General features: G+C 46.0%; 1 protein-coding gene across 3 annotated transcripts; it reads left to right on the top strand.

The window, feature by feature from the left end:
* Positions 1 to 27721, top strand: LOC126534438 (uncharacterized). 3 transcript variants are annotated; one of them, XM_055072140.2, is made up of 5 exons: positions 1 to 130; positions 2744 to 2759; positions 4000 to 4103; positions 13285 to 13479; positions 27510 to 27721. In XM_055072140.2, the coding sequence occupies exons 1-5, from the start codon at positions 85 to 87 to the stop codon at positions 27593 to 27595; spliced, it is 447 nt and encodes a 148-aa protein (XP_054928115.2). In that variant the 5' UTR covers positions 1 to 84; the 3' UTR covers positions 27596 to 27721. The 3 variants fall into 3 exon arrangements, with proteins under 3 accessions (XP_054928115.2, XP_054928116.2, XP_050037672.2); XM_055072141.2 differs by lacking the exon at positions 2744 to 2759 and having other exon boundaries at positions 48 to 130; XM_050181715.3 differs by lacking the exons at positions 1 to 130; positions 2744 to 2759 and adding an exon at positions 3746 to 3929.

Below are 27721 nucleotides of genomic sequence, written 5' to 3'. Positions count from 1 at the left end.
TTCGTTGCAACGGCCACTTAGGACAACAACCACAACAACGAAGAAGAGCTTTCTATCGCGCCGAAGACATCGAGGCCTGACATCATGCCATCGCGGGACACAACGGAGGAACCTGATGACAGAGAGAAATGTAAGTAATTCTTATATCGCGAAGCTGTTTGGTAAAGTTTGGAGTGTCAAGTTTAACCACCCTAGTTCACCAAGAATTTCATCTGAGCAATCAGGAGTGAAGCTTTAAGAACTGCTCAGCGCTCGTTGCCGTTTGGGCTCTTTCAAGGTGCAGAAGCCTTGATGACGTTTCCCTGCACTTGTCCGCGTGATAATTATCACTTCTGGAATGTGTTACTACACCACTGTCCTTTCTGCAGTCTTTATGCATACAAACCAACGCTTCTTAGCTATGTATTGAAACCTTTCTATTAAGCTTTGCTCCATCCTTACAAGTGCTTTCGTTTACCTTATATATTTTCCCAGACCAAGGTTTAAAAACAAAGTGAAGTTCAGGTATAATAAACGTGCTTTTATTTCATTTAGCTCCGTGCCACCAGTGTGAATTTATGCTTACTGCCTGAGCGCCTTCGAAGAGGCTTCTTGTAGTGTTTGGTCCTTAAGATATTCTTTCGTTTAGCAATTCTAGTGTACCAGCAGATATTAAAAGATAGATTTGTTACGTCTCTTGTGGCAGGCCGGCAGGAAACGCATTAGGGCATTTCACGTTTTGTTACGTGCTCTAGGAGAATACTTTACAATATATAGGTGAACTCTTAATATGTAATTCTAAAGAACTGCTTCAACATTTAAAAAGAGATGAATAATTTTTTCAAGACCCATAGATTAGCTGACGCACCAGTGTTGTTAGAGGCAACTCAAATCTGGATGCATTGCAGAAGTTGATTTGCTGAATGATTGCTAGAAACCTGTAGAAGGCTGTCTACCGGCTCTTCTCAGGCAATGGCGTCTCCAAGGTGCCATAGCAAATGTAATTAGAAGTTTGTTAATGAGGGGCTTGAGCATTTTAGCTGATAACCTTCATGACTATCAATGGTATGTACAGTGGACATAAATGGTGTTTGTGAAGATTTACTTCAAAAAGAACGCTTGGTATTCAACTAAAGAACTGGGATGTCACTGAAGACTACAGGGAAGAGCCTTTAAAGGTCGACGAGATTTTAACCGAAGATGCTGCGAATGCTCCTTCGAAGCACTTTAAATGAAATGGAAATGGAAACATGCTTGCGATCTTTGTTTTATAATTAAAAAAAGAGAGAGCGTAGAGTGAAAGAAGAGCCGGTTGTGGCAATTTTCATAGCACGCTCATGACAATGCACACTTTTACGAAATTAACATTAAAACCATAAGGCTGCGTCTTGTTGTAAAGTTTCTGCACAGAAATGTAACCAGACAATTATATGCAATCAGGAGTTTGAAATGGCAAGTCGGGCTTCATGCGTGCAGAGACAACTCATTCAACTCCTTGTGGGGGACGTAAACATCGGCTGAGACAAAGTCGAAAGCTTCAAGACAATGGACATACCAAGTTCTGTCAATTATCTCAAATGTCACCGGACTAATCTCTCTAATAAAGAAAGTGATGCGCTTGTACATAGCATATGTTCCGTATACAAGTTCGTTTTAAATAATTATCCTATGACGAACCACAAGACCGCTCTTGTTTCGTTGAACAGATGTGCGAATCGACAGTATAATCTCAAAATAAGTGGCTAGTGTCCTGCATGTGAGCAGTTATATTTAAAGGTATCGAAATTTGGTCGAGACTAAGAATCAAGGTTGAGAATGTTAGCTGCAGCGTGCGAAAAACGTTGACATATTTGTATATATATTTTGTATTGCTTCAACAAACTTCAGTAAATAGTGCAGCGCTTCTCTTGTGCTCCTCTGGCCTTCTGTTGATATTTTTTGACGCTTCTTGTACCTTTGCCAACAAATTTTTATTGTGGTACATTAACGCGGGCGCGATATGAATTCCCAATCGTTATCGCGATCGTTATTGCGAGTGGCAGGGGATCAGAGGGGCTTGGACAGAAGCTAGTGAGATAAATCATAGTTTACTAGAAGGTCTGAGAATACGCGTCGAGGTGTTTATTAGCGTCCTGTAGAAATGCCACGATTTTCCTGGTCTATAGGGCAAACAGAATGCCCCCTTTTCTAAAACGCCCACTAGCATCTTTCAAAAAAAAATTTTGAAATGTGTCTGGCAATATACAAGAAATTATTCTAAGCATCGCTGCTGTTTACTTGTGGACATAGTTGCCGCTACGAAGATGAAGGCACACTATGGAGCATAATATAATACACCAATTAAACGAACGCCTATATCGTCTTTCATGTTCATCACTCTATTCGTCTTTTCAGTGGCTATTATGACACTTATGATAGCACATTTTATCTGGCCACTATCCTTTTTACAGCAGGATATCATCATTACGCTCAAAAATTTCTGCAATCAAATGGTGGTGCTTGATAATGATTGGTGAACGATTTATGATGTTTCTTCACGTTTGCCTCTGCAGAGGAACTTCTTAGTCGAGACAAAGAAATCAGTCCAAAGGTGCTCATGTTAGTGGACATCCTATGGAACTTTGCGAGAAGTACAGTGAGATGTGGAATGATCATTGTGATAATATGTGTATTAGTAATCAGCTCATGGTAATCAAGTAGGCATTTTATTACCGCGTATGATACAGACGTCATTGATACAGTTGACATTCTTTCTCATTTTCAGCACCATATGATGACTTGTAAGTATAAACAATGACACTGAAGCCTCATTACAATGCTTTTCTTAAATAATAATGTATTGACGCCTTGAACGGAAACCAAAATTACAGGTGCCTACCTGTTTAGGAATTATGACTAGAAGAGATTACAAGGAATCGTAACGTTTACAACCATCAAAGCCGTTTGACATAGGTACTATATAATGCGAAGGTGACGGCTATGCTAATACGCTTTATAGAATTGGCCGTTGTGTTATTTTATTGTCATCGAAATGTAGAAACACAATTTTGTGAATTCTACTGACATACCAGTAGCACTTCTGTTCCTCCACCGAGCAAAGGCTTGCAGGCGTTAAAATCAAATGATGCACGAGGAGAAGCAGGTCCACAATGATACAGGTTTTAGCGGTATTCATGTACCCGAAGTACATAAAAGAAAGTATTATACTTTGTGTGCCGAAGCCCTACTACTTGATTCGATAATGTATTCGTGGTGTTTCACGTAACAAAGCCAAAGCAAGGCTGGGGCTGTGAGAAACGCCTCACTGGAAGGCTACGGATTACTTTTACCAGATAAGGTAAATACCGGGCACCTCAATATAAAGCCATCAGTGCTTTTCATTTAGCACGCGCCTAAACGCGGTCATCGCGGCCTTGAACAAAACAAGTTAAGTGAAGCACAGCGCATGAACCTCATAGCCACAGATCGAACCCGCCATGGTACTATCGTAATTCGAAAATCACATGCACAAATAGCCAGCTTTTTTATTGTGTTGGCAGTTATACAGACCTTCAAGAGGTATTCACGCCGTCGCCGTCGTACTCTCACGGTATAAAAGTGCAAACGCGGCTCGCATGTGCACGATTAGAAGATCTCTACAGACGCGCATTGCGTTTGACTGAAACACCACGATGCCAATTTGACACAGTGGCAGGCTCCACTCCATTGGCTCAGTTTAAGCCAGGGAAGCGTAGTTGGCTTCTACAGCTGTCTTGAGGTATGTGCACAAACATATGCGTTCACGGTCTTCCTTGAGTATGTTCTTGTGCACCAAGAAACTGGGACGCCCGCAGCTTTTGTTGCCGCACTCGTGATCAAGCCAGCATTCTGAGACACCTTCAGCGCAACGCTAAAACTCGGTTTCGCTTGAGGCGCTTTTCGTTCGCCTAAAAGTGCCAAACTTTTTTCAGGTTTGTGCTAGAGAGAAAACGCGATCGAAATCTCCCGCTCTTTAACCAAACTATCCTCGTCATTTTGCAGGCCCATGATATGGGACACCAAGAGCATCCTGCTTACCGTCGGATTTTTCGGTGGTGCCCTCCTGATGGCCTGGGTTGCCTTCACGGTCTTCACGTGGCTTGGCGGTGAGTGCCCCTAATGTAAAGTTGAGAATCGCTTTCATGCAGCGTTTGCGATTATAGCTTACTCGATAAGATTAGCAGGCGCTTCATCAATCCTAGGAAACTACAGCTGCAACACTAGTGCCAATGTGGTCGAAATGAATGACAGGAATGACTGTTTCAATGGCAGGGCGACGAGACGCACAGATATGCACTGCCTTTAACTGCACGTATCTAACCGCATTCGAACTTGTCATGCACTTCGTCACGGGCCTTTTCCGTGTGTTGCAACAGCGGGAGTGCCTTTGCTACTCTGCTGGTGCACTCGATGTGATGCTGCTTGCATTGAGGAATGTAATACCATAATGAATATTAAATTATCAGGTGCAATTTGAATATTTCCTTTTAATAGGATTTATTAAAATGTAACTGCTTTCAATTTCTCCATATAGGCAAGTACAGGCGAAGTTCTCAGAATAACATATTGAATTGAATCATGTAGTTTTACGTGCCAAAGCCACGATGTCGCTATGAGGCGCGCCGTAGTAGGCGACTACGGATTGATTTTGACCCCGAAAGGATCTTTTATGTGCCCCCAATACACGGCATACGGGTCTTTTTGTATTTCACTCCCATCGAAATGCGGTCGCCGTGACCGGGATTCGATCCCACGACTTCGTGCAAAAACACCATGCCGCTAAGCAACCACGGCGGGTCATTAGCATATTAAACAAACGTTTCTTAGCAGAACTATGACATTCGTTATTAGCGACAATGTATGTCCGCGTCGCCTTACATATTCCTTTGTAAGAAAGCCAAGTTCGCTACACTCGTAGCTGTCTTATAGCTGTCCTAGCTTTCTTATCTATACACACCTTACATATGCGTGGGATAAGCCTTCATTAGAACAGCGGGCTTTCCATAACATCCTTGCATTTAGAAAGCGCTCCGAACGCAGATCTCTGGGACTATGGAAGGAATGAAGACTCATCCTACCAAGAAAGCACAGAGAAGGTAATGTCGCCGACGCGGTGAAGAGCCGTTGGTAATTGATGCTACATCTTTCTTGGATCTCGTAGAGAGGAAACAAAACAAACGTCTTAGTGCTCAATATGAAGGATGAATTCACCCAGACTTTATTTAGGGCGAAGAAACTGTTAAATTGCTCTTTCGCATCAACTAAAAATCTGCTCATTACAGCCGGATTACTTGAAAAGCCGGACTTTACTTGCACAGGAAATACAAACGCATATTGGAACAAATATAAAAATTCAATAATCACCTCTTTAACTAGTTACATAAGGGCACATATCCTAATCAACCTAGTGATTACGCAAAACATAATAATTGGAAACGAATATTTCACTCACACTAGTTGTGAAATAGGCACTGTCAAAAACTTGCGGGTATGATTGCACTGTACTTCGGTTAACTTTTTTCAGAAAACGGCTTCTTTAGTAATGAAGCTCAAAAATTACTTAACACCAAGCATTTTGACGCACAGGGGCGCTATCAGGTAAAACTTTTCCAAACTTTTTATTCTGCAATCAGTCCTACGCAATTGCTCAAAACATTTTTTGACCGCACCACTTCACCTGTCTGTCACGTGACGTCACGAAAACCGCGATAGCTCCCCATCTGATATGATGTGTACACACTGGTTATGCATCATTTGCCCGAAAAAAATAAAAATTGTTGTTTTTGATTCGACGCCTTTTAGCCATTAGCCCTTGGTTATTAGTCAAAAGCTTTCGGGCTGCACCCACTTCACCTGCCTGTCGCGCAGCGTCACAAGACCGCAACACCTTACCACGTCAAAGTGACGTGTACGCGTTAAAGATGCATTAATACGCCGAACAAAACTGAGTTTCTGTCTGAATAGCCGCAGGCAGCCCCGTTCCGAATGGAATAAAAGATGACTGCCACCTTTCGCTATCACTGGCTACTCGCGCCTGCCGGAAAGCATGGGTCTATTTGCGTATAATAAAACTTCTTGTGTGGCCGTGTAGCGTTTTCAAGCACTTTCGGCATGTTTACGACCTCGTTCTTCCAACTATTCTTGCTTTAGGATTAGTTTTTGCGTCATTCTTAAGCTTCCGTTGCATACCGGCGCTATTTTCGGCCAGCCACCATAAGCTACGCTATGTAAGGGAAAGCGGACCAATCGCAGACGCCGGCACCACACTCTTCGTCTGGTTATCAATTTTCAGTGCAGTGGCTCGGCCCCGTCGAATTCCTCTCCACTTCAGCGTGCTCCTCGCCTTTAGTCAGCCAATTGGATACGACAAGGCGCTAGGCGTAGGCAATGTTATTCGTTTTTCAAGCAAACAAAAGTGACCTCTATGAACTAGGAGAGCGTTTGATTGGTCTGTTCAGACAACCCTGGGGGTAACCGCCCGGTGCTTGCGTAGGCGGTTACGCAAATTTGACGTCACGAGATTGGAATAAAAACATATTGGAATAGTTTTACGTTATAAGGCCCCAGTTCTCAAACGCATATGTGGAAACTCGTATTACTCCAAGAATTTGTTCCAAGCGGATATGATATGCAAAACGACCGGCTACAATTCGACACGGTAATATGTGCCGTATAGTTACTTTAAAGGTAATCAGCGAGATATTGATATTTTATTCACAAGGCGTTCTAATTTCGTAAGCACATGATATCCGAAATTCGGCACATTCCACCTTACGATGAATGCCGACGATAATGCGTTTACCATTGAACCAATGTAGCGACACAACATATTGTCACCGTCGAAACGATTAGTGTATGCGGCGTGTACTGCTTCGGGACTCCTCGTTGCCGCTTCGGATGTACGGTTGTTATGAGCGTCCCCTTTAGAACGGGGTGGTGGGTTGCGTCACTACGCTCTTCCCGAAGAACCGAAAGTGCCATCTAGTGGCGCCACCGCAAATGCGGCGCGCACCTCTCGAATGTATGGCGCGCCGGTGCATGCGAACGCTGAGAAACGCGTCGTGCGGCAACTGGGCTTCTATTCCGCGCTTTGATGATGTCTAATTTATTAGTGTTCCCGTTTTGAAGTGGGCCGCATAGGCAAATAGTTCCTGATCCTGCTTGATTTAATGAGATTTTAGTACACCTATCACTATCTGGCCTTTTGTCAATCTGCTCTTGATCTTAGCGTTGGTATTTAACGCCTCTTTCACTATACTGTACCTTTGCTTACACTGGCACTGACTCCGGCTCGCCCAATTGGTTCCCGGCTTTTCTTACCCATACTCTAAATGTCTATGACTTAAGCAGCTGAGAAGTTGTTAGCGTGCAATGTTAAGAGCGTCGGCTTCTTCGGACTAATCTTAAAACTTTACTTGGTCTGCCTGTCACAATATTTATTTAATAAGAATGCCATTATACTACACGAATATTTCTCAGAACCGACGTACATCTTGCTTCGTCGAGATAATTCACGAAAAAGATTAGAATACCCGTTCAACACGTGCACTTTCAATGGTTCGTTTGTTCTAACAACACAAATATGAAACTGGCTCCAAGATGATATCGTGAACAAAACTCACAATGAGCTTTTGTTCCGTTTCCTAAGGTAACGTCGACGTGAATAATGTAGACCTAAATGGAAATATTCTGCCGAAGTGATTCTAATAATGAGAATGTATGTTCGCGGCAATTTTCGTATATTCTGTACAGTTCCGCCTAATTTAAGGTTTTGTCCTTTCTTATTGTGTGCAGTGCACAACGATATCTTGTCATTTGTCTTATGTTGTGATCCATGTCCCGCGCCCCCCTACGAAATTCCTTGTCGGGATGTAGGTAATCATAAATAAAGTAAATAAAATTTAGGACGAATGATACTGCTTTTCTAGCTAAAGCGATTCGCAGTGTAGTATGATGCGTATGCAAGAAGCCGGAAGCTGTGACACGGCCCTAAGCCAACATCGCCATGCGACCGTTGTCCATCGAATGCTGCCGGTAACACTCGCCGGCACTTACACGAACGAAATACGACTTCGTGTAGCGGGAGCTTAGTACACATTCTTCAAGGGCTATAGAAGTAGTGATATTCTTCTGCTGACACGTTTCAATTTAATTCAATTATGGGGTATTACGTGCCCAAACCACTTTCTGATCATTACGCACGCCGTAGTGGAGGACTCCGAAAATTTCGACCACCTGGGGTTCTTTAACGTGCACCTAAATCTAAGTACACGGGTGTTTTCGCATTTCGCCCCCATCGAAATGCGGCCGCCGTGGCCGGGATTCGATCCCACGACCTCGTGCTCAGCAGCCCAACACCATAGCCACTGAGAAACCACGGCGGGTCTGCTGACACGTTTGTTTACCTAACAATTCAGACGGGCAACAAATGAAGCCCTCCCCCAACACGCACACAATACTGCAGCGCGCCTCGCTGAATTATATGAGTATACACAAGGCATGGACATTTCTGAGGAAAGCTGCGCGCTTTCTAACTGAGCGCTTACAGACAGAGAGTTTCCTTTTACGATACTTCAACGAGCATGCGGTGTGCACGGAGAAGGGTTCTAAAAGAAAAGCAAGAACCAGCTGTCAATAACTGTCTCCTGTCTCCCAGTCGGTGTTCTTATAGGTGCCCCTGGAGCCGCCAGCCACTCACATAATGAACTCGCCTCAGCTAGCGTGATGCGACGGCGCTCGTATTCGCAAATCAGCATGTCTTGCTCGTCATTATTTCGTGTCAGCGCTGTGCAGTCAGCCCTGTGTTTGAAGCGAAACACAAACTGTGGCTGCAGGTACCTGTGTCAACAATTGCACCACTCGAATAAATCGGTTGTCAAACACGAAAAGTTAGCGCTGGAACTTTTCCTTGCCTCGAATACGCTAATGACTTGTTTAGGATGAGTAAAAGAAAACACACAAAAAAAGTGAGGAGCACATGTTAAAATTAGCGGCAAAAGTTCCACAGCCACTACTTCAACACAGGGGTCCGTTGTGCCTGTTGGAGGGGGGAAAGAAAATCATCTTGACCTGCTTACCGATGGCTCCACACCTGGCAACACGGTCTTCGGCACAACACAGCTGTTTCAGGAAGTCGCCACTTAAAAATCGGAGTCGTGCCGGCCTGGTGCGATAGTGCTTAAACCGATTTCAATTACTGTAAACCGCCAAAGCAAGCCGACAGCACCGGCCATCATAGCCTCAGCTGTAGTGGCACCCCTAGCGGCCGCTTCTGTCCATATTGCAAACTCGGTCTGTAGTTTTGTGGCCAGTAAAAAAGTATGGTATTAGTGGATATGGTATGGATATGGATATGGTATTAGTGAAAAAGGAACAAGGGAGAGATCGATAGAGGTGACGTCGCTACCTGTATAGACAAACTTGCAATTTAAAGATAGAGGTTCCGATAAGATCAAGTCAAATGAAATGAAATCATTAATCGCAATTGTGCATACAATGCCAGAAGCACGGACAAAAAAGCCCAAAAGAAATTTCGTGAGTGGATTGAGCGAGTTGAGCATACATTGAAAGGTGCAAAAAAAGAACACCGAAGAAATAACAACAAACAACAAAAATTTATTATAAAAATAATGACGTTTTAAAGAAGTTCAGCAACGTTCCTTGCACACAAGATAAATGTTGGTGTGCGCAATTAGTTCCGGTATGTGGAACATGCCATTTCTGGGAGTGTCATGTATCATATTTATCATACTTTAGTGTAAGATTTGATAGCTTCAAAAGAAAACTTAGTACAGTTCTTGACTTCAAAGTTCAACTGTATAATTAGCGTGTCAGTTTAGAAGTTATTGAATACTAGAGAAACCAAGGCTCCGGGATGAAGAGTCCGCATGAGAATCGTAAGCTAAATTTAAAAAAAGCTAGAACAACGTTTCACTTCGTGAACGCGGGTGACTCACAAGCGTGAGGGTGCTATAGCGCACACGACGCTATCGACCCTCAGTGAGCCTTGACGGCTGCGCTGTCCGCATCGCAGATCGTATTCAAGACAGGGCTCGAGCGGGCACGCCGTACACAGCCGCCCCGGCAGTATAACCTACCTTTGTAAACATTCCCTCATTATGGTTTGACCGCGCATGGGCAAACCTGAGAATTTCAAACTCGATGAACCTGGACACTCGCTGTCAAAAACTCTGGCGTGAGGAATCGCGGCACCAGCAGCGAGCGACGTGACCTTCGTACTCTCTATCGCTTCAACGCAAACTGAACGGTGAGAACACAGCACACGCAAAGGTACGAGCCCTCTCCCTACATACACTGTGCACCCAAAGCAGATGGCTTTCAAGATAAAGCCCGCGGCGACCGCGCGCGGCCGAAGTACAAAACGCTCGCCCCCCCTCTCCCTCTTTCCATAGTGCCAACCGTGCGCGCGACCGAATACGACGCGCTTCCTGCTCTTACGCACGGCAGCATGAGCCGCCATTGTCGGATCACCGTCACTAGCTTTCACTCGCACACACAGCGTACGGTGCGTAAAAACGATGTTAACACGACCCGAACCCAGTACGTATGCATCGCAACAGAAATCTATAGTAACTGCCAGAGCAGGTCAACCCAGAGTACATCCGCGTAACTTCCTCCTCCGCGACGCTTCACCTCGTTTCTGCATCCCCACTTCGCTCAACGTTGCCTATACATTCCTTTAGGTGGCGGTATTTTGGCGCGCGCTGAGATCGCTCCTTCGTACTTACCCGGCCGCGCGATTACCTTCACGTCCGGGCGCCTTCTTCATTCGCTTGCTTCGCTTCCTCAGACGCACCGTCGATTTGGAGAGCTGGCCAGTTACGCTTGCGCGTAAAATAGCAGAAACGGCTTTCTCTTGTAGCAAATACAGGTTCCTGGTGTTGGTTTCTGTTATATTTCCCCAAGGTAGACAGCAGTAAATATGCGACAAAGAAAATTCACCGACAATTACGATACTCCCTAATGTGAAATGAGAAAACCACTATATACGTGTTTTCATTGCGCATATCAATATTTTGAATTATGATTACATAGGTACAGAGTTTATGTTAAGAAGATAAAGCTTTGAATAGCGTAGCTGGCATGGACAGTCTGTCTCACAAGTCCCACTGCAAACGGACCGCACTGTGACGCGACTGCGTCGCTAATCGGGATATGGCGAGAGGCAGCGCGTGGGTAAGGCCTGGGCGCGATTCACAGCAGCCACGCAGCGCATAGTTGCCATACAGACGACGCTCGCCACTGTGGTGCCATATCGTATCTATGGTCAATGCACAGCCCATCTTGCGCGGCACTATGGACGACCGTACGCCAAGTTTCATCCTAGACGCCAGCGCTCGTTTCTCCCCTGGCAGAACGATTTCATCCTCGACGGGTGTAGGTTTCCGCCGCAGCTCCGCTTCACGATCGCGCCCGCGTTCACTTTGCGCTGCGCGGGACACGTCTCTTGTTTGCGAAGGTGCCTCTTCGCATGACCGGAAATTATTATTGTGTTGTTAATTGTTACGACAGCAATGTAAACACGAAAGGGTTTACGCCACCAGTGAAATTCTGCCGATTCACAAGAAAATGGTACGAAAAAAGCATACGACAGACGTGGATTACTGCGGTGCGCCGAGCGAAGTAAACAACTGAAAAACGAAGCGAGCTCGTAAATTGATCACTCCTGAGTGTATGACGGTTTTTATATGTAACCCACATGAATTTAATAATTACTCGGTACATAATCCTTTTATTTATATAGAAACTTGTTCGACGAGCGCTTGTCCTGTCTTCTTTCTCGTGTTTCATTTATGTGTGCGCTGCCCAAGAATTGAAACCACTCGTATGCGCTGGCAGTGGCCGAAGTTCATGCGTGCCGAGAAATTGATTATGTGCACGATGCATTGAACATGACCGGATTTCATTCCCGCTTCACCACTGCACCGATCGATCGAGTTACTGGACGATACACGCCCGCGTCTTGGTCGCGCCGGCATTGCTGAAGCAGGAATGATTACTAATACTTTCAACTTCCGTCTCTTGAGCACTGTTAAAAAATGGCCAAGCTGTCTACATAGCTGCCTCTATTCCATATTGTAGGGGACACACTAGTTAAAGTTGTGTGCGCATGTCGTACTTGTGCTATGCAACGATATATTTTGTTTATTTCCTCACAGTGTCGATGGAAGTCCGTTGTCACCATCAGAGACAACACGGATTTGTAGCAAACATATTGTGAGAAACTGCAAAAATGACTTTAGCTCGTATATATGTGCCGTATGTATGTGCCGCATCGTATGTGCTGACGATTTTTCCGGCGGTACATACGATGTCGTTTCCAATCACCTGCTCAGAGTCATTACATGGTTAAGCAGACGCTGCCCTTTCGCCGCATTGCAGCCATAAAAATAATCGTCAAGCGTACCGATCTTCTTAAAGACAAATAGAAGCGTGTACAGTCTGTTTCACACTTAGGGGAAAACTTTGAACGTATTGCATTGCGATGCGGCACGCAATGGAGTCGTGCGGTGGCAGCAGCTCGAGCAGGCGCAGAGGCCCGAGGGGCGGAGTCGTGATCTGCGTCGTCTGCTACGGCGGCGCGCGCTGGCCGCATTGTTGGGATTAGTTTCGATGTTGGGATTAGTGATCGATTAGTTTTTCTGTGCCTTTGTCAAATACAGCGAGTGTCGACACTGACCTGAAATTCCATAATGTATTTTTCTCTCCGCTTTAAATAAAACGTCCCCATTTCCAAGTTTATTTTGTTCAGAAAACGTGCCGTGCGGCAAAATAAGGCTGTACGGGTGTTGACGGACGGCACTGATTACATCGAGGCTGAACTTCAGAGGCCAGACTTCTGTGTCGCCAACATCACAATATTTATTATATTTAATTTGACACGCGACAGTTAGTCGAGCGCGTTCATGCGAGATAAAAGAGGGCGCTTCGAGTTTTGTGGCGGCAATAAGTCGACGGCGCGCGCGTAATAATGGTCGTTTGCGAAGAGAGAAAAGATGAATACAGAAGAGATAACGAATGAAGAGAGAGAAGATAAAGAAAACATAGGAAAAATGCTAGGCTGCCATATATGTAGGGCAACAACATTAGCTCAAGAAGAACTACTGGCTATTTGTCGCCGCCCTATTTAAAACGGTGCAACAGAAATCGTCGCAATGCCAATAAAAGCCTTGTCCAATGAGAGCGCTGTGCAGTGCCTCCCTGTTGCCATAGACGTATTTGGTGCGATGTGTTCTCACTAGTCTCACGAAATGCATCGCGCCGCAGGCAACAACCGCATGATCCTGCTGAGCCGTGAAGAGGCGGCCCGCTTGGTCCGTGAGCGCGGCTGCAAATGCCGCAAGGCGCGCTCACCGACTGTCTCGGGCAATGGCGTGCCCCGGAAAGAAGATTACGTCTGCAGCTGCCCGGCATCGTCGAAGATCAAGACTAAAGGAAAGAGGCGGCTCATGAAAAAGATCGGTGAGCTGAGGGTCGCCACGAAATGTTGTTCAGATATGTACAGGGTTCATGGAAACAGGGGCTATATATAGAATGTACACTTTCGCTTCCGGTTATCTAAAGAAGCTCATCCTCAGTGAAGTTAACCAAAATTTGTTTCTGCTGTGCTTAAGACAGCAGACGACTGGATACGGCAACGTTAGTTATCGCGGCACGTAGACTCCTTCATTGCCACAACTGCATGCTGTGCGTGATCGCGCCCGGCTTGCGTAGCAATACAATTTGCGTCAGCCTGTTTCTCGTGCAACAATTATGACTGGTATTCTATATGTCATTTGCATTGTTGACGAAATCAATATCACAAGTTTCCATTCTCAACTCATCAATATGGGACCTGAAGCTGATACTGGCGGAAGTGTGTGCTGTGGGGCACTTAGTCCGATAAAATTAGGCACAGCAGCATGTTTTCCTCCAAAAATCGCAACAAATTTATACGTGACGCTGTCGGTGAGAGTGTCCTTACACTAAACGCGGTTCAGAGATATCTGAGACAGCTGATTTCTTGCTCTTGCAGTCCACCTTTCATAGAGTCAATGTCGGCGGAGATCTGAGATCACCATGCAATGAATGCTGAAATAATGCTTCTGTAGCGCTGCGAATGCTCAGAATTGCTTGCCAACATTTTCTTTAAAAGATCTCTTTCAAGCGAGAGGCCGAGATTGGTTTGTGAATTATCATAACAATTGGCACTCCGCGAATGATAAACCAGATGCCGCTTTGGAGTCAATGTGTCACAGAATAAATGCGACAGCTTTAGCTGGCGGGACGTATTCGAAACGTTTGAGCAACTTTCATTTTCATGATAAAACGCATCTACAGTTAACCTTCATGCTATACAATAGCATGTAACCTTTTTTGGTCACCTATGAAACCATCTATCCACAAAAATATATACAAAATGACGTGGATCCCCATTTAGCACTTTCGGTTAGAGAATGGCTTTCGGACTACTACTAGAACCAATTCAACGCCGTATGTATGGTATGATGAACTTTATTTAATGTCCTGAAGATCAACCCTTAGGTTGACGCAGGCGGCTCCCACGTCGGGACAGTAAGGTTTAACCTTACCGCCGTATCATGGGCCTTCTGGACGGCCTGTACTTGATCGAAAAGACCTCCACTGTGTAGGACTCGCTGCCACCAGTCTCTCTCCTTGTCACAGTCTGTGAAAGTCACAGGACACTGCCAAAGCATGTGATCCAGAGTAATGATGCCATTACACTTCTCGCAATTGATTGGTATCTCTCTTTCAGGATATATCTTGTTAATAAAGTTTGGACTTGGATAAGTTCCTGTTTGCAACAATCTCAGAGTCACCGCTTGAGCTCTATTGAGCTTAGCGTGTGGCACTGGGAATTCCCTTCTGTTGATGTAATAATGCCTCGTGATTTCATTATATGTTAGTAATTGGTCCCTGTTCTCCTCCTGTATATTATTAAGGTCCTGGTCGCGTAGTGCACGGATAGTAAGTCCTCGTGCAGCTGCGTTAGCCATCTCGTTTAAATTCTTCCGAGATGGATCGACAGACCCCATGTGCGCAGGAAACCAGCGGATTTCGATCTCTTGGCTGTCCAACTCACCGATCAGCTGGGCAGCCCTTTTGGTTACAAAGCCATTGGTAAAGTGTCTAATAGCCATCTTAGAGTCACTGTAAATCTTCGTCCACTTATTATTCCTTAAAGCCAATGCTATCGCTACTTGTTCCGCGACTGTCGTGTCTTTAGTCATGATTGTAATAGCATCCCGAGTGAGACCATCTGCATCTACTACTACTGCCGTAAAGGCTTTCTTTCCTCTGACCCACGCAGCATCTACAAATGCTGCATGTTCTCTGTCGTGTTCTATCTCTTGCAGGAGAGCTTTGGCCCTTGCCTTTCGTCTTTCCAGGTTGTGCACCGGGTGCATATTTCTGGGGAAAGGAGTTGTCTTGATTACCTTTCTTATGCTATCTTTTAGTTCTACTGTGCCTTCACCTGAAATTTTGGATTCGGTTGGGCACCATCCTACCTCTTCTAGTATTGCTCTACCTGGCCTTGTTCCAGAGAGGCTCTCTCTGTGGGCAATTTGCTGAGCTTCAATTATCTCGGCTATTGTGTTGTGGAGCCCGAGTTTCATTAATTTGTTATCCGGAGTGTTAATCGGTAACCCCACTGTTGTTTTGACTAGCTTTTTTAATTAATCTGTTCAACTTGTTTATCTCTGTCTGTGTCCAAGTGAGCATCCCAGCTACATATGAGAAGTGACACAAGGCGAAAGCGTGGACCAGTCTGATGGCGCTCTCCTCTCCCAGCCCTCTGTGTCTGTTAGTGATTCTCCTTAGCAGTCTTATTACCTCCACAGTCTTGCTTGTGATGTGTCGTATTGTTCTTCCATTTGCCCCGTTTGCCTCCAGGAATAACCCTAAGACTCTAATGGATTCTACTTGCTTAATAGATTCGCCTGCCTTCGTGGTCAGTACTAACCTGGGTTCTTCCTCGGGAACGTATCCCCTCGGTTTTTTACCCCTTCTTCTGTTCTTGAGTACAAGGAGTTCAGACTTATTAGCAGAGAATTTGAGTCCCATGCCTTCTAAAATAGACTCTACCTCATAAATGCTCTTCTGAAGTCGGCTTTCCGCATGTCCCATACTTCCTTCAGCGGTCCATATAGTCACATCGTCTGCATAAATGGTAAAGTGAATGCCCTCTATCCCTTTTAGTCCCTTTGCCACTTTTGACATGGCCAGGTTGAAAAGCATAGGTGACAAGACCGACCCTTGTGGCGTCCCTCTGTCACCGAGATCCATCTTCTTTGATTTAATATCCCCGAATCTAAGGTGAGCAGAACGATTGCCAAGAAAGGTTTTGACCACTTCATAGAGTTTTCTCCCCAATCCCAGTTCGGAAATCACTTCAAGTATTGCTCTATGCTTAATTCTGTCAAAAGCTTTTTCGACATCCAACCCCAAGAGAGCTCGAGTGTTTTTTGGTTTAGCTAATAGCAGTTGATGTTTGATTAACAACATGGCATCTTGTGTGGACAAGCCTGATCTGAAACCAATCAGATTGTACGGTAGGATGCCATTGTCCTCCACATATATCGTTAACCTGTTCAATATGACAGGCTCCATTGTCTTCCCGAGACATGATGTTAACGAAATTGGCCTCAGATTATCCAAGTTGAGTTGCTTGCCCGGCTTTGGTATTAAGATAGTACTGGCCGTCCTCCATTCTTCTGGATATACCCCATTTTTCCATAGGTCCATAATGTATGTGGTCAGATATTTTATTGAATCGTCGTCCAAATTCTTAAGCAATCTGTTAGAGATGCCATCCGGGCCAGCTGCTGACCTACTATTCAGATCATACAGTGCCGTGCGTAACTCACTTTCGGTGAATTCCTGATCCATATATTTGCATTCTACCCCTAAGTAATCGGGATAACTCACATCCTGATCTTCTTTCCTGAGAGGCAAGTATTTAGTAGCCAATCGCTCCATTATGCTCTCTGCGCTTGCAGTCTGACTCTCCTGGTGTACCAGTTTCGCCACTGCCGTACGTCTATTCGATTTAGTGCCTTTTTCGTTGAGCAGATGCCTGAGCAGACTCCAATTGCCTCCACGTTTTATCCTTCCGTCTAGACATTTACACACCTCATCCCATTTTTGTTTCTGCAAATATCGTGCGTGTTCCTCTATACTCTTATTGAGCTGAGCAATTCGTTTTCTAAGTCTCCTGTTTAGGCGTTGTGATTTCCACCTTTGTAAAATCGATTGCTTGGCTTCGATCAAATGCGCCAATCTACTATCAATTTGTTCAACCTCTTCCTCTGTCTCTATAGCCTTAGTTGCTGCATTCAAGTCGTCCCTAAGCTGACCCACCCACTCTTGTAGTGTGATGCGCCCCTTTCTATCTGTGTCTGCTCTGTCTTTTCTGATTTTTCTAAAGTGCTCCCAGTCTATGTAAGTGAAATGCTTTACCTCCCCCCCTGTCGTTTCGACCATTATGTGTAGTATGTAATGGTCGCTTCCTATGTCCGTACCAGAGTTGATCCAGTCTGCCCTGGGTAAGTTATAAGTGAAGGATAAGTCCGGGGTAGTGTCCCTACACGTGGAACTGCCACACCTGGTAGGAAAGGCTGGGTCCGTGATAAGAGAAAGGCCTAAATCTGTGGCGAGATGCCAGATTCCTTCCCCTTTTTTACTACTCCAGCGGTAACCCCAAGATTGGTGTGGGGCGTTGAAGTCCCCTCCTATTATGAGTGGCGCAGTTTTGGCTACCCTCATGGCCTTATTAAAAATTGCTCTGAAGCTCTGTCTCATCTCTCTGGGACTGCTATATATGTTGAGGCAGAACAAGCTTTGCGCTTTACCTCTGTGCCTTTTTAGGACCATTTCTATCAATATGTATTCAATTTTACTCGCCCCTAATTCTAGATCGTGCTCTATGTAGGGAATTTTCTTGTCAATTAGGGTGGCAATTCCTCTGCCTGGTTCTTTGCCTTTGCAGACCGAGTTGAAGCCGGACAGCCCGATCTCCTCCGCTAGAGTTTCCTGCAACATTATTAATTTCGGCCTATATTCAACCGTTTTGATTATCTGTGCTAGTGACGCTCTTTTTTGCTGAAATCCTCTGCAGTTCCACTGCCACACACTAAGTCTATTTCTATTATCCATTATTATTGTCGCTGCCCCCTGACTTGCTACCCCCTGTCACTGTTCGCTTGACTGTACCACCTACCGCTCCTGGGGGTATTCTAGCGCTTTCTGCTTCCAAGGGCATATATTCTTCATCCTCTCCTTGGGCCTCTAGCCTTTTCAACCTTTTCTCGGCTATTAACTTCCACTTCCATGTTTTATCCACCTTAAGGTTAACGCTGTCTACCGTGTCCTTTAGGTCCCTAATCGCATTCCTAATCTCTTCCAGAACCGAGCACATCGATTCTGCCTCCGGAACTACAGCTCTCTTTTTGGGCGCCGGTGTGTCTTCTTCCTGGCTGTTACTTCTACACACCGGCTTAGCTATTGCCACACTGCCGCTTTCTGTCCTCAACCCTTTCTTCATTTCCTGAATCTGCTGCTTAAGTTCTTCATTTGCTTTCTTTAGTGATATAACCTCTCTGATCAGCTGTTCTACTCTGGCATCATTACTTTGTTCCTGCGAGGCTAGCGCATCTGTGACTTTCACAGTACCTTTGACTTTCTCGGCCCAGGTCGCTCCTGGCTCCTTTTTCTTGTTTGTCTTCAGCTCCTGCTCCTTGAAGCGCACCTGCGCCTCCCGAGACCTGGAACGGTTTCGTCCCCTCGATGTTGAGCGCTGTCTTGATCTTGATGTGCTTCTGGAGCGTGAGCGCCTTCCGGCGCCTGGAGGGGTTGCCTTTGTCGGTTGGGCCGATTCCATCTCGGTCTCCACTTTGGAGCGTTGTCTTCTTCTTATTCTTACTACATATGGTATTTGGTACCGCTGCTTGCAAGCCCTGTCACCTGTGGGGTGATCTTCACCGCAGAACTTGCATTTGGGAGAGCAGATATGAGCCTCACCTGGGTCTTGCATACCACATCCCCTGCACTGCACAACATCAGGTGTTGGACAAACGTCTGATCTGTGTCCGATTCTTCCACATGCGTAACATACGTCAAATTGCTTCCTGTACAGATAGCACCTCACGAGGGTTGACCCATATTTGATGAAGTTGGGCACCCTGAATCCGTCGAAAAGCACAATAACCGATCCCGTAGCTTTGATACGTTGTGCAGCCAACGCCATTGGGTTGTATTCATGCACAATCTTTTTCGTGATCACACTCTGACTGTCATTGAGGTTCACTCTTCTAATAACCCCCTTGCACGTAGAGTGGGGGGCTGTTTCATAAGCACTCACTTCATATTCTGCCTCCATGATCGTAATGGACTTGATTCTCACATACCTTTCAGCATGAGAGGAGTCCGGTGTACTAACCACCACAATATTCTGTGTGAAGTTGGGGCAGACGATGTCTTCCTTCGCTTGGTCTGCTGTAAGCCCCGCTGCCTCGACGACCGCTTCTCCAATAGCTGTGCTGACCTTGTTCAGGTTGATGCCTCCTCGAGGCCTAACGATGATTTTCCTGTGCTCCTCCGGCAGTTGCGGCATTCTTGACGCCTTCACAATCCGGCGTTTGAGCTTGTCGGCCCCGGCAGCACCTTTGTTGGCGATCTCCTTTCCTTGTGATTCTTGGATCAAATTGGCGGGTCCACCAGCTCCCCAGGTCTTTTTCGCAGATCGCGATCTTCGGTTGGTGACCACCTGCCAACCCATTCTTTCCCGCCGTCTTCCGTCTCCGAGGAGAGTTCGTCGTCCATGCGCATATCGGCCATGCCGGCTTGGCGGGCTCACTAGACCTACGTGGCGTGGCGCCCACTTGCGATGCACAGAAAAGAGGCTATAGAAGTCCAAAAAATGCTGGCCCACCTTGTCCAAAGGTGTCCACCGATTCGGGTTAACCTCACGAATCCGATGATGAGCTTCAATGCGTGGTCCTGCCAAAAGTGCCGGCAGAATCATTCAAAAAGACGGAGCCGATGCGGGGCACGTCCGCTTTCTTCAGCTTCTTCTTCTTCTTCCAATTCAACGCCGTACATGTTTTTTTTTCCAAAAGACACTTTACTCTATAGCAGTAAAAAGTTCTAAATGGAGATGCTGTGTCCGTCGTTCCATCTTTCCATCAATCCATTCTTTCACACAGACGATAGCGGTCACAGTCGCCGGCGTCAAGCAAATACGTGTCTATTTATTATGTGTCGTTTTAGCTGCGCCAAATTTTAAAAGACCCGCCGTGGTTGCCTAGTGGCTATGGTGTTCGGATACTAAGCACGAGGTGGCGGAATCCAATCCAGGCGACGGCGGCCGCATTTCGATGGAAGCGAAATACTAAAACACCCGTGTACTTAGTTATTCGTGCACGTTAAAGAACCCCAGGTAGTCAATTTTTTTTTCTGGAGTGCCCCACTACGGGGGGGGCACGCCTCATAATCAGATCGTAGTTTTGGCAGGTGAGGGAGCATAATTTATTTTCTCAAATTCTGAAAGAAAAGCAACTTACACACGGGGAATTCCCAGTCACAATTCTAATGTTAAGATTGGTAGCTGTTAAAGAAGTAGTAATTTGGGAAGCTATGTTCGAAATGAACGATATTTTATAGAGCCGTCTTTTATAAGTGATCTCAGGTGGCTAAATGAACAGAGCAGTTTGGAGTCCGTCCACGGTATTAGAGAGTTTCACAATAGCGTTTGACGCCTTCCGTACGTTAAACGCTGGATCCTTAGTGGGTAGTTACGGTGTGCATCCCTTGAAAACTTGTAGTTTAACGCACGAGAAAGCAAGCGTAAAGAAGACGCTAGAAGACAGAGGACTGGCTGGTTGCTGACGCCAAAGATATCCAAGGCAATAGAATTCAATAGTACGCATTATACGGTGTGTATGACGACGTGTGTCGTTAAGTATATGGTCGATGGATTCGCCGAACGACCTCAGAAATGGTACGTGCAGTGCGCTCATGACAAACATTTATGATAAACTTACACAAAACAAATGCTCATTGAAACAGTTACTAGCAATCAGCTATAGCGAGAACCTAACCATAACGAGAATTCACGCTGAAACAGGTGCCATGGTTGCCGCCATACTGAACAACGCTATTTCTTAGCATAAGCAAGTACTATTACGTTAATCTCGCCGAACATAATACGTGCGGATAGTGTTCGTTGCCCTTGCAAACCAAATACTTTATCAAGCATGCTAAGTGAGGACAACGGTATTTTTTTTACATACGTGTTGCGTTTACGTTTCGTTGACAATCCAAATCGAAAACCCCATATAACGTATCTTGGTCAAAGTGGGAGGTCGTGCGGAGCGTTGTAGTGGCGAAGCCATATTGTCTGATAATAACAGGCAAGATTGCATTACCAGTCATCTTGGCTGGTAATGAGCTTGATCATTTTTTGTCAAGTCATAACCAATTTCTTAGCATTTTCTGTGTAGTCGGGCAACTTGTTACCTGGGTCCGCATTCGGAGGTGTCAGGCTCGCAGGGAAGTAGAGAGTAAGATGTGCAAAAGGATTCGTTTTCAGGGAACCTAAAGAGTGGTGAGAAGCTATCGGTTGCTTGCATGGCAGCCTTATACACGTAGATTAGAAAACAGGGAATCATGTCGGAGTTTGAATAGTCGCGAAGACTGCTATTTCACGAAGACTGCTATTGAAGTGCTTAGCTTCGAGTACGCCGGCGTCAGTACTCCTGGGGTAGTATGAAAAGCAGGGCAGATCTCGGAGTGCATATGACGGTCTACAACTACGAGTCGCTTTGGTGGTCAAGGTGCAGCAGGACAGGATGTCTCACACGGTGGAATGAGAGGCTTGACAACGGAGCGTGCCTCAAGGCGGGGCGTCCGAGCAATCGGACAGTACGTACGTTCAGCATGGCGACATTCCACGAATCCTCACGCTGCCCCACGGCCACAGTATCAAACTTGTGTGCAGAGATAACTCTGAAACCTCCAGAGGCAGCGGCAGCTGTCAGGGGAGAGTAAGTAGTGGCATCCGTACACTGTTTCCAGCCAGAGTTGTACACCAATTGGATGCAGTATTCTTGTAGTCCAACTTCCCAGCGGCCGAGGCGGCCAAAGGGATTGTTTAGAGGCGACTACAAATCCGCCATGTACATCCGTCATGGTGTAAACAGCATGCCCGTACAGCTAATGTCAGAACTTCGTAAGGGCCTACAGGGTGACCAGGAAGCCATTTTCAGTGTCGAAATACTTCCGCTCGACGTTTTTATGGATGGACTCACGTAGGTGAAAACGGATTAGTCATAGGCAGGTTTGCGTTCAGCGAGAACTGCATCAAGACCCACTACGCTGGCATCTCTACGTGTACATCAGTAGGGGCTTGAGAATCGCAATAACGAAGCATTGGTAATGTCAACGTCCTCAGAATGGTCTGAAAGGCAAAAGCGTGTTCAAACGGCTAAGTGTAGACATTGGTGCTCAAGCTGAGGAGCTGCGTCAAAAGCTCGATGATCGTCGCGACATTGTGCACGAGATGACAGAAATAGAAGTAGAGGCCAGTGAAACGTTTTTTGAGTCTACCGAGATGGCAAAAGCGGACAGTTTCGCTTGTTAGGGGAGGCCGCTTATGTCTAGTCAAAACATGGCCCAAAATTTACGCGAAATGACGCTGTTTGATGTTCTATAGAAGAGAAATTTTCGGTTTGCCAGAATTTCATAGAACCAGTTTAGCTGAAATGAATAATCTTGACAAAACAAGATGGTATTGAGTCAAAATAAACAGACGTTGAACTTAGGTCCTCAGAGGCCTAAATCTGCGCCTAAATGTGGCCAGCTCATTGCAGAGTGCGTCAGGTAGGACAGTAAACTGATATAACTGATCAGGCGTCAGGAATCCTGTCTTAGGGCGATCATTTGCGGCCAAGCGAACCTGCCAGTAGCCATAACGCAGGCTCACTTAACAGATTTACCCCGCGCCTTCCAGTCAACGTACTCAAAATCTAGACGGCAGAGCGCCTTCGCAACCACTGTTGAACGCAAGGGGCTGGAAAGCCGCCGGGGACGCTCGACGCCCCCTGCAACCACAGAGAGACTACTCAAAGAGACAAAGACAATGAGACAAGGGACAAAGAGACTACCCTACCGCCTCTTACGTTAACCTAACCTGATGTAACCGAGCTTTAACCTAACCAATCTTGACCAAGATGAAAAGACACAAATCCTCGCTGCGTAACCACTGTGAGAATACGCCGCGCCACCCTAACGCCTTTTACGCCAACCTAACCTAATCTAACGTAACCTGACGTTAAGGCACCCTAATGTGGCCGAGTCGGAAAGATGAAAATTTGCATGACGTCACCACTGTGAGAATACACCGCGCGATCCTGACGCCTTTTACGCTAACTTAACCTAACCTAAGGTAGTCTAAACCTAACCTAAAGCTAAGCTAACCTAACCTAACCTAACATAGATGAGACGCAAAGCCCGTAATCCTTACATCGTGATATCAGGCAGTGGCGGTGAGGTTGCTAAGTTGCTGAGCGTATATGTCACTCCAAGGGGACATCTAAAAATGCTACTGAAAAGTCGCGGAGAGGAGCATACAAAAGGCCTGCCAAGAGCAAAAATACTGTACTAGGAGACCTTGCCGGGCCTCTACTACGGCCCCTACTTCTCTACCGGACACATGAGTGATGTTTCTTTTTTGAAGGTAGATCACCGTAAGGGGCAAGAAAGGTTTAATCCGGCATGACTGACTCCGAACTAGCGCCGCACGCGCGAGAATGTCTGTCCGGCGTACCTTCACGACGTACCAAATGGGGGTGTGAGCGTTCGTGCCCATTGCTTCACCAGTGGGCAGCCAGCATAGGAGCGTAAACAAACTCGACCCACTCCTCAATGCCGGCGCGCCTTGGGCACAAAGGCATGCAACACGAGCAAAGGAAATTCTCTTTGGCAGATTTTCTGCCAGATTTTATCTCTCTCGCACACGCTCTTACTCGCGCCTGCGCAGAAACGTCGCGCGCCTGCAAAAGTGCCAAGCCCCGCTGCACTTACTAGTAATTGCAAAAATGTAACCGGGGCAAGGTAGCATGACGTTGCAGGTTTAAATTCGCCGGTCTTGTGCTACCTAGGAAGAGTTCTGACAGCTTGCCGCCCACCAGTGGAAAGGAGGGAGTCGCGCTGCGGCGCGCGGCGGTGGACGTGACCGATTGCGTATAACTTATTGTTATGCGCAAAATAAAGCTAAGGCGACCCACAATCTGCGCTTAGCCGCAAGCACATGCGCTCCAATACGAGTAACCTGCCAAAGTTAAGGTCATGTGTCAGCTGGCGGCTCAAGCAATCATTACTTTTTTTTCATTTCTGCGTCCTTTCTGCCTGCGTCTGCAATGAAAACGAGAAGTGGGAAGGCAGATAAACAGAAAATTGTGGAGGGAGGTAGTAGCGTAACGGTTAGCGCGCCTAGCTCCCAAATGGAGGATGCTGCGAATACATGGGCATGAATCCCGCTGGTTTGTTTGTGAAAACAACTTTCTGTGCCCTTTGGTGAGGGCGAAGCTCAGAATGAGGCAGCAGCCTGACGACAACGGTCGCCGTCAACGTAACAGGATAAGCGGGCGTGCAAGGTCACACCTAAAGCCGAAAGTATATTCAGACGAAATACAGTATGCTTCTGTCGACAAAAAGAAAGTGATGAGTAACGAGCAGTGATGTTGAGCGAGGCTGTAGACCGATAATGTCCCCATAGACAGGACTACGCTCCAATCCCGGTGCTCAGCGGAAAGGTACATTGACAGCATGTCAGCTAACGTGTAATTGATACTTCATTAAGGTCGTTGCGTGTGTGTGTTGTGTCTAGAAGGAGCGAGTAGTGTAAGAGATGACACTAGACAGAAGGCGGTGTGCGAAGTCCGCGAAAAGTACTTGACGATAGTCATATTGAACGTCGACGCCGGTTGAAGAAAGCCTGCGACTTCAGTTGCTCAGGTCGCCAGACAGGCTTGAGTAATAGCATACCGCTGGGCATATTTGGTAACCACAGCAATAGATGCACACTTTGCGGAAGTAAACAGAGGAAAGGGACCTAGTGAGTTGGCCGGCCTTTTCGAGCTCTGGCTTAGTTTGAAAAATGATTGTGGCGAAGTACGACGCATAAAATAGTATATGCCAACCCAAATGAATAAGCGTGGTCATACTCGCGCGACACGCCATGGTGGCCTGCCACCAGGACATCTTAAGTTGCAGCGATGACTGTTTTCATTGGGCGCTTGAGAATAAAAACAAGCGCATTAGAGACGTCCGAGGGACGTTTCTACGGTAAAAAAGCACATCGCCCCCCCCCCCCCAAAAGAAAAAAAATAACACACACACGAAAATAACCTTGCCAATAGGGGCATCATAAGGTCGAGCACTACGGCGCTTGATGATCTTGTTCAGGATGGCGTCAGCGTTTCATTCAGCGTTTATTTCTGAGAAAATGAGTTCAAGTTACATTTATTTGCATCACAATGGCGGACGTAATCAGGCAAACATTGACAGCACTTCATTAGATGGTGAGTGACTATACTCCGTGGAGATTACGCATGACATTGACAACAAAGAACACAGAAAGCTTCGTTTGCATCAATTCGCACATAGGTGAGATCCGCATAATTTTTTTAGACTATCAATTTATATGCTTAAGAATGGCGCTCATTATTGCAATATTTACATTCACAGTGAGCAAAAGCGGCTGTCGTCTCCACGGTAGAATTGATTTAAACGGCTGTAATGCCATGTACATTATATCGTTGCCAACTTTCGTGGGATTGTAGTCGTCAAAATGGGATACAAGTGACGGGGAAACTCGGAGGTTGATGAACGGCAAGAGGGCAGAAGCTTGCACAAGACCTCAGAGAAATAAAATTACTTTTTGAGTAGCGTGGTCAGGGGGCCATGCAATGGTTTCAACGTCTATTAAAAATTCTCCAAAATATGAACAGAGGCCGACATGAATGCGGGCAATGTATATGTGACGTAATATTGCGAGCAGCTTCGGCCATTGCTTGCTAACAGAGGACGACACAGAGAAAGTTTGCTCAATTCCTGTGTCCTGACTTTTGCATCAAGGTGCAAAACCAACATATCCATGTATATGTCTTAATACTTAAGCACATCTCGATTTCCAGCTGTGGTGGTAGCCCGTGAGTGCAGATAGCAAAGTCGCTAGCGAAATAATTGGGGGCACCTTAACGAAATCGATAGGTCAAAATCAAAACCCGTCCAAGACAGCGTCTCTCGTAGACGCCGGGCGATGTTCGGACGTTAACAATGTGTGTTTCTGACCCTTAGCCTAGCTTGTTTACTCCGCAGCATCAAAAAGAATAAAAAAATAAAAAGAAAGAACCGTATCAAAAGCCCAGAATCCATCATCGCTCGTCGCGACTAAACGCTCTCAGGATGATAAGTAATTTCCAGGATTTACAGGCGACGAGCGGCTACACTGTATCAAGAACAATGATAACGCCGGCGGGACAAGCATTGTGGCAAAGTTCAATGCGCAACGATAGCTTGTAATTATTTTATTTTCCTTTGGTTGACGTCATCACGCGTCATCGCGGGAAGTTTGAAATGCTTAAGCTCAGTACGCCACGTGGTGGCACTCACGCGAACTTACCCCTCGTGTCCAGAAAAGTTGGATACGGGGTCGACCCGGTATTTCACTATCTTCGGGATCGGGCCACGTATGGGGAGTGCTTAACGCCTGCTTCACCTCTGCCACGGGTCGTCCCGCCATTGCACTATCTTGGGATTTTGTGTATACACACGGACGCGATCCTGGGGTAACTAGCCGTTAACAGCTTCGCTGTAAAATCAGGTCACTCCATACTTTTCTTCTCGTTCATCACATGGCGAGGTTCTTGAATTCGGCATGATTAATGCCTTCAGGTAGCATGTGTGGGTTCCCTGACACGCTCCTTTCAATCAAAAAGATCACATACTCCTGACGCCTGTGGCAGATCGGTTTATCCAAATTCACCACCATGGCTTCGAGTGGTTGCGCTGGATAACACTCCCAGGGTTAGTTCTACTAGATAAACATAAATTCCCCTGAAAGTAGATGGGAAAATGGCTCCGGGTAGCGCAATTTCAAAGACACGCGTAAGGCGTGGACGTGGGTCCGTATCCCACCAGTGGCTAGCACTGTTCTCATCCACCTTGATTTTTATATACGCATGTTCGTTTTTTTAATTCCATTACGAACTGCAGATAATTTTACTATGCTGTTTTTGGTGTGTTTGTCGGTTTCTGAAGATTACATATGTGTACATATAACGCGAAGAGAAATTTTTGTGCAATCTACACTAAGCCCAGAAAATGACCATTTGTCGTGATAACTAGCTGCTAATGCGTTACACTTCTGACTCCGATATAAATAATTCAAATTCATTTCTCCTCATCGAACAACTTTCTCTCTCCTGCAGTATCAACACCAACACCTTCTGCAGAGCCAAAGAAGAAGGCCCCTGCATCCCGGCCAGATGTTCCTGGCATCAAGGAATCCCTGTGACCAGTTGCCTGCCGACCTGTTTCGCAAGACTGTGCTTGTTCAAAGGGCTCTTGAACCAACCCAGCCGTCAGATTTTCTTTGTTGTTCTGTGTTTTTTAAAGTTTGCAATAAAGAAAGTTAGCCATA

Source organism: Dermacentor andersoni, chromosome 7 (genome assembly GCF_023375885.2).
Source record: "Dermacentor andersoni chromosome 7, qqDerAnde1_hic_scaffold, whole genome shotgun sequence".
NCBI lineage: Eukaryota > Metazoa > Arthropoda > Arachnida > Ixodida > Ixodidae > Dermacentor > Dermacentor andersoni.
This window is presented reverse-complemented; position numbering and strand designations above follow the sequence as displayed.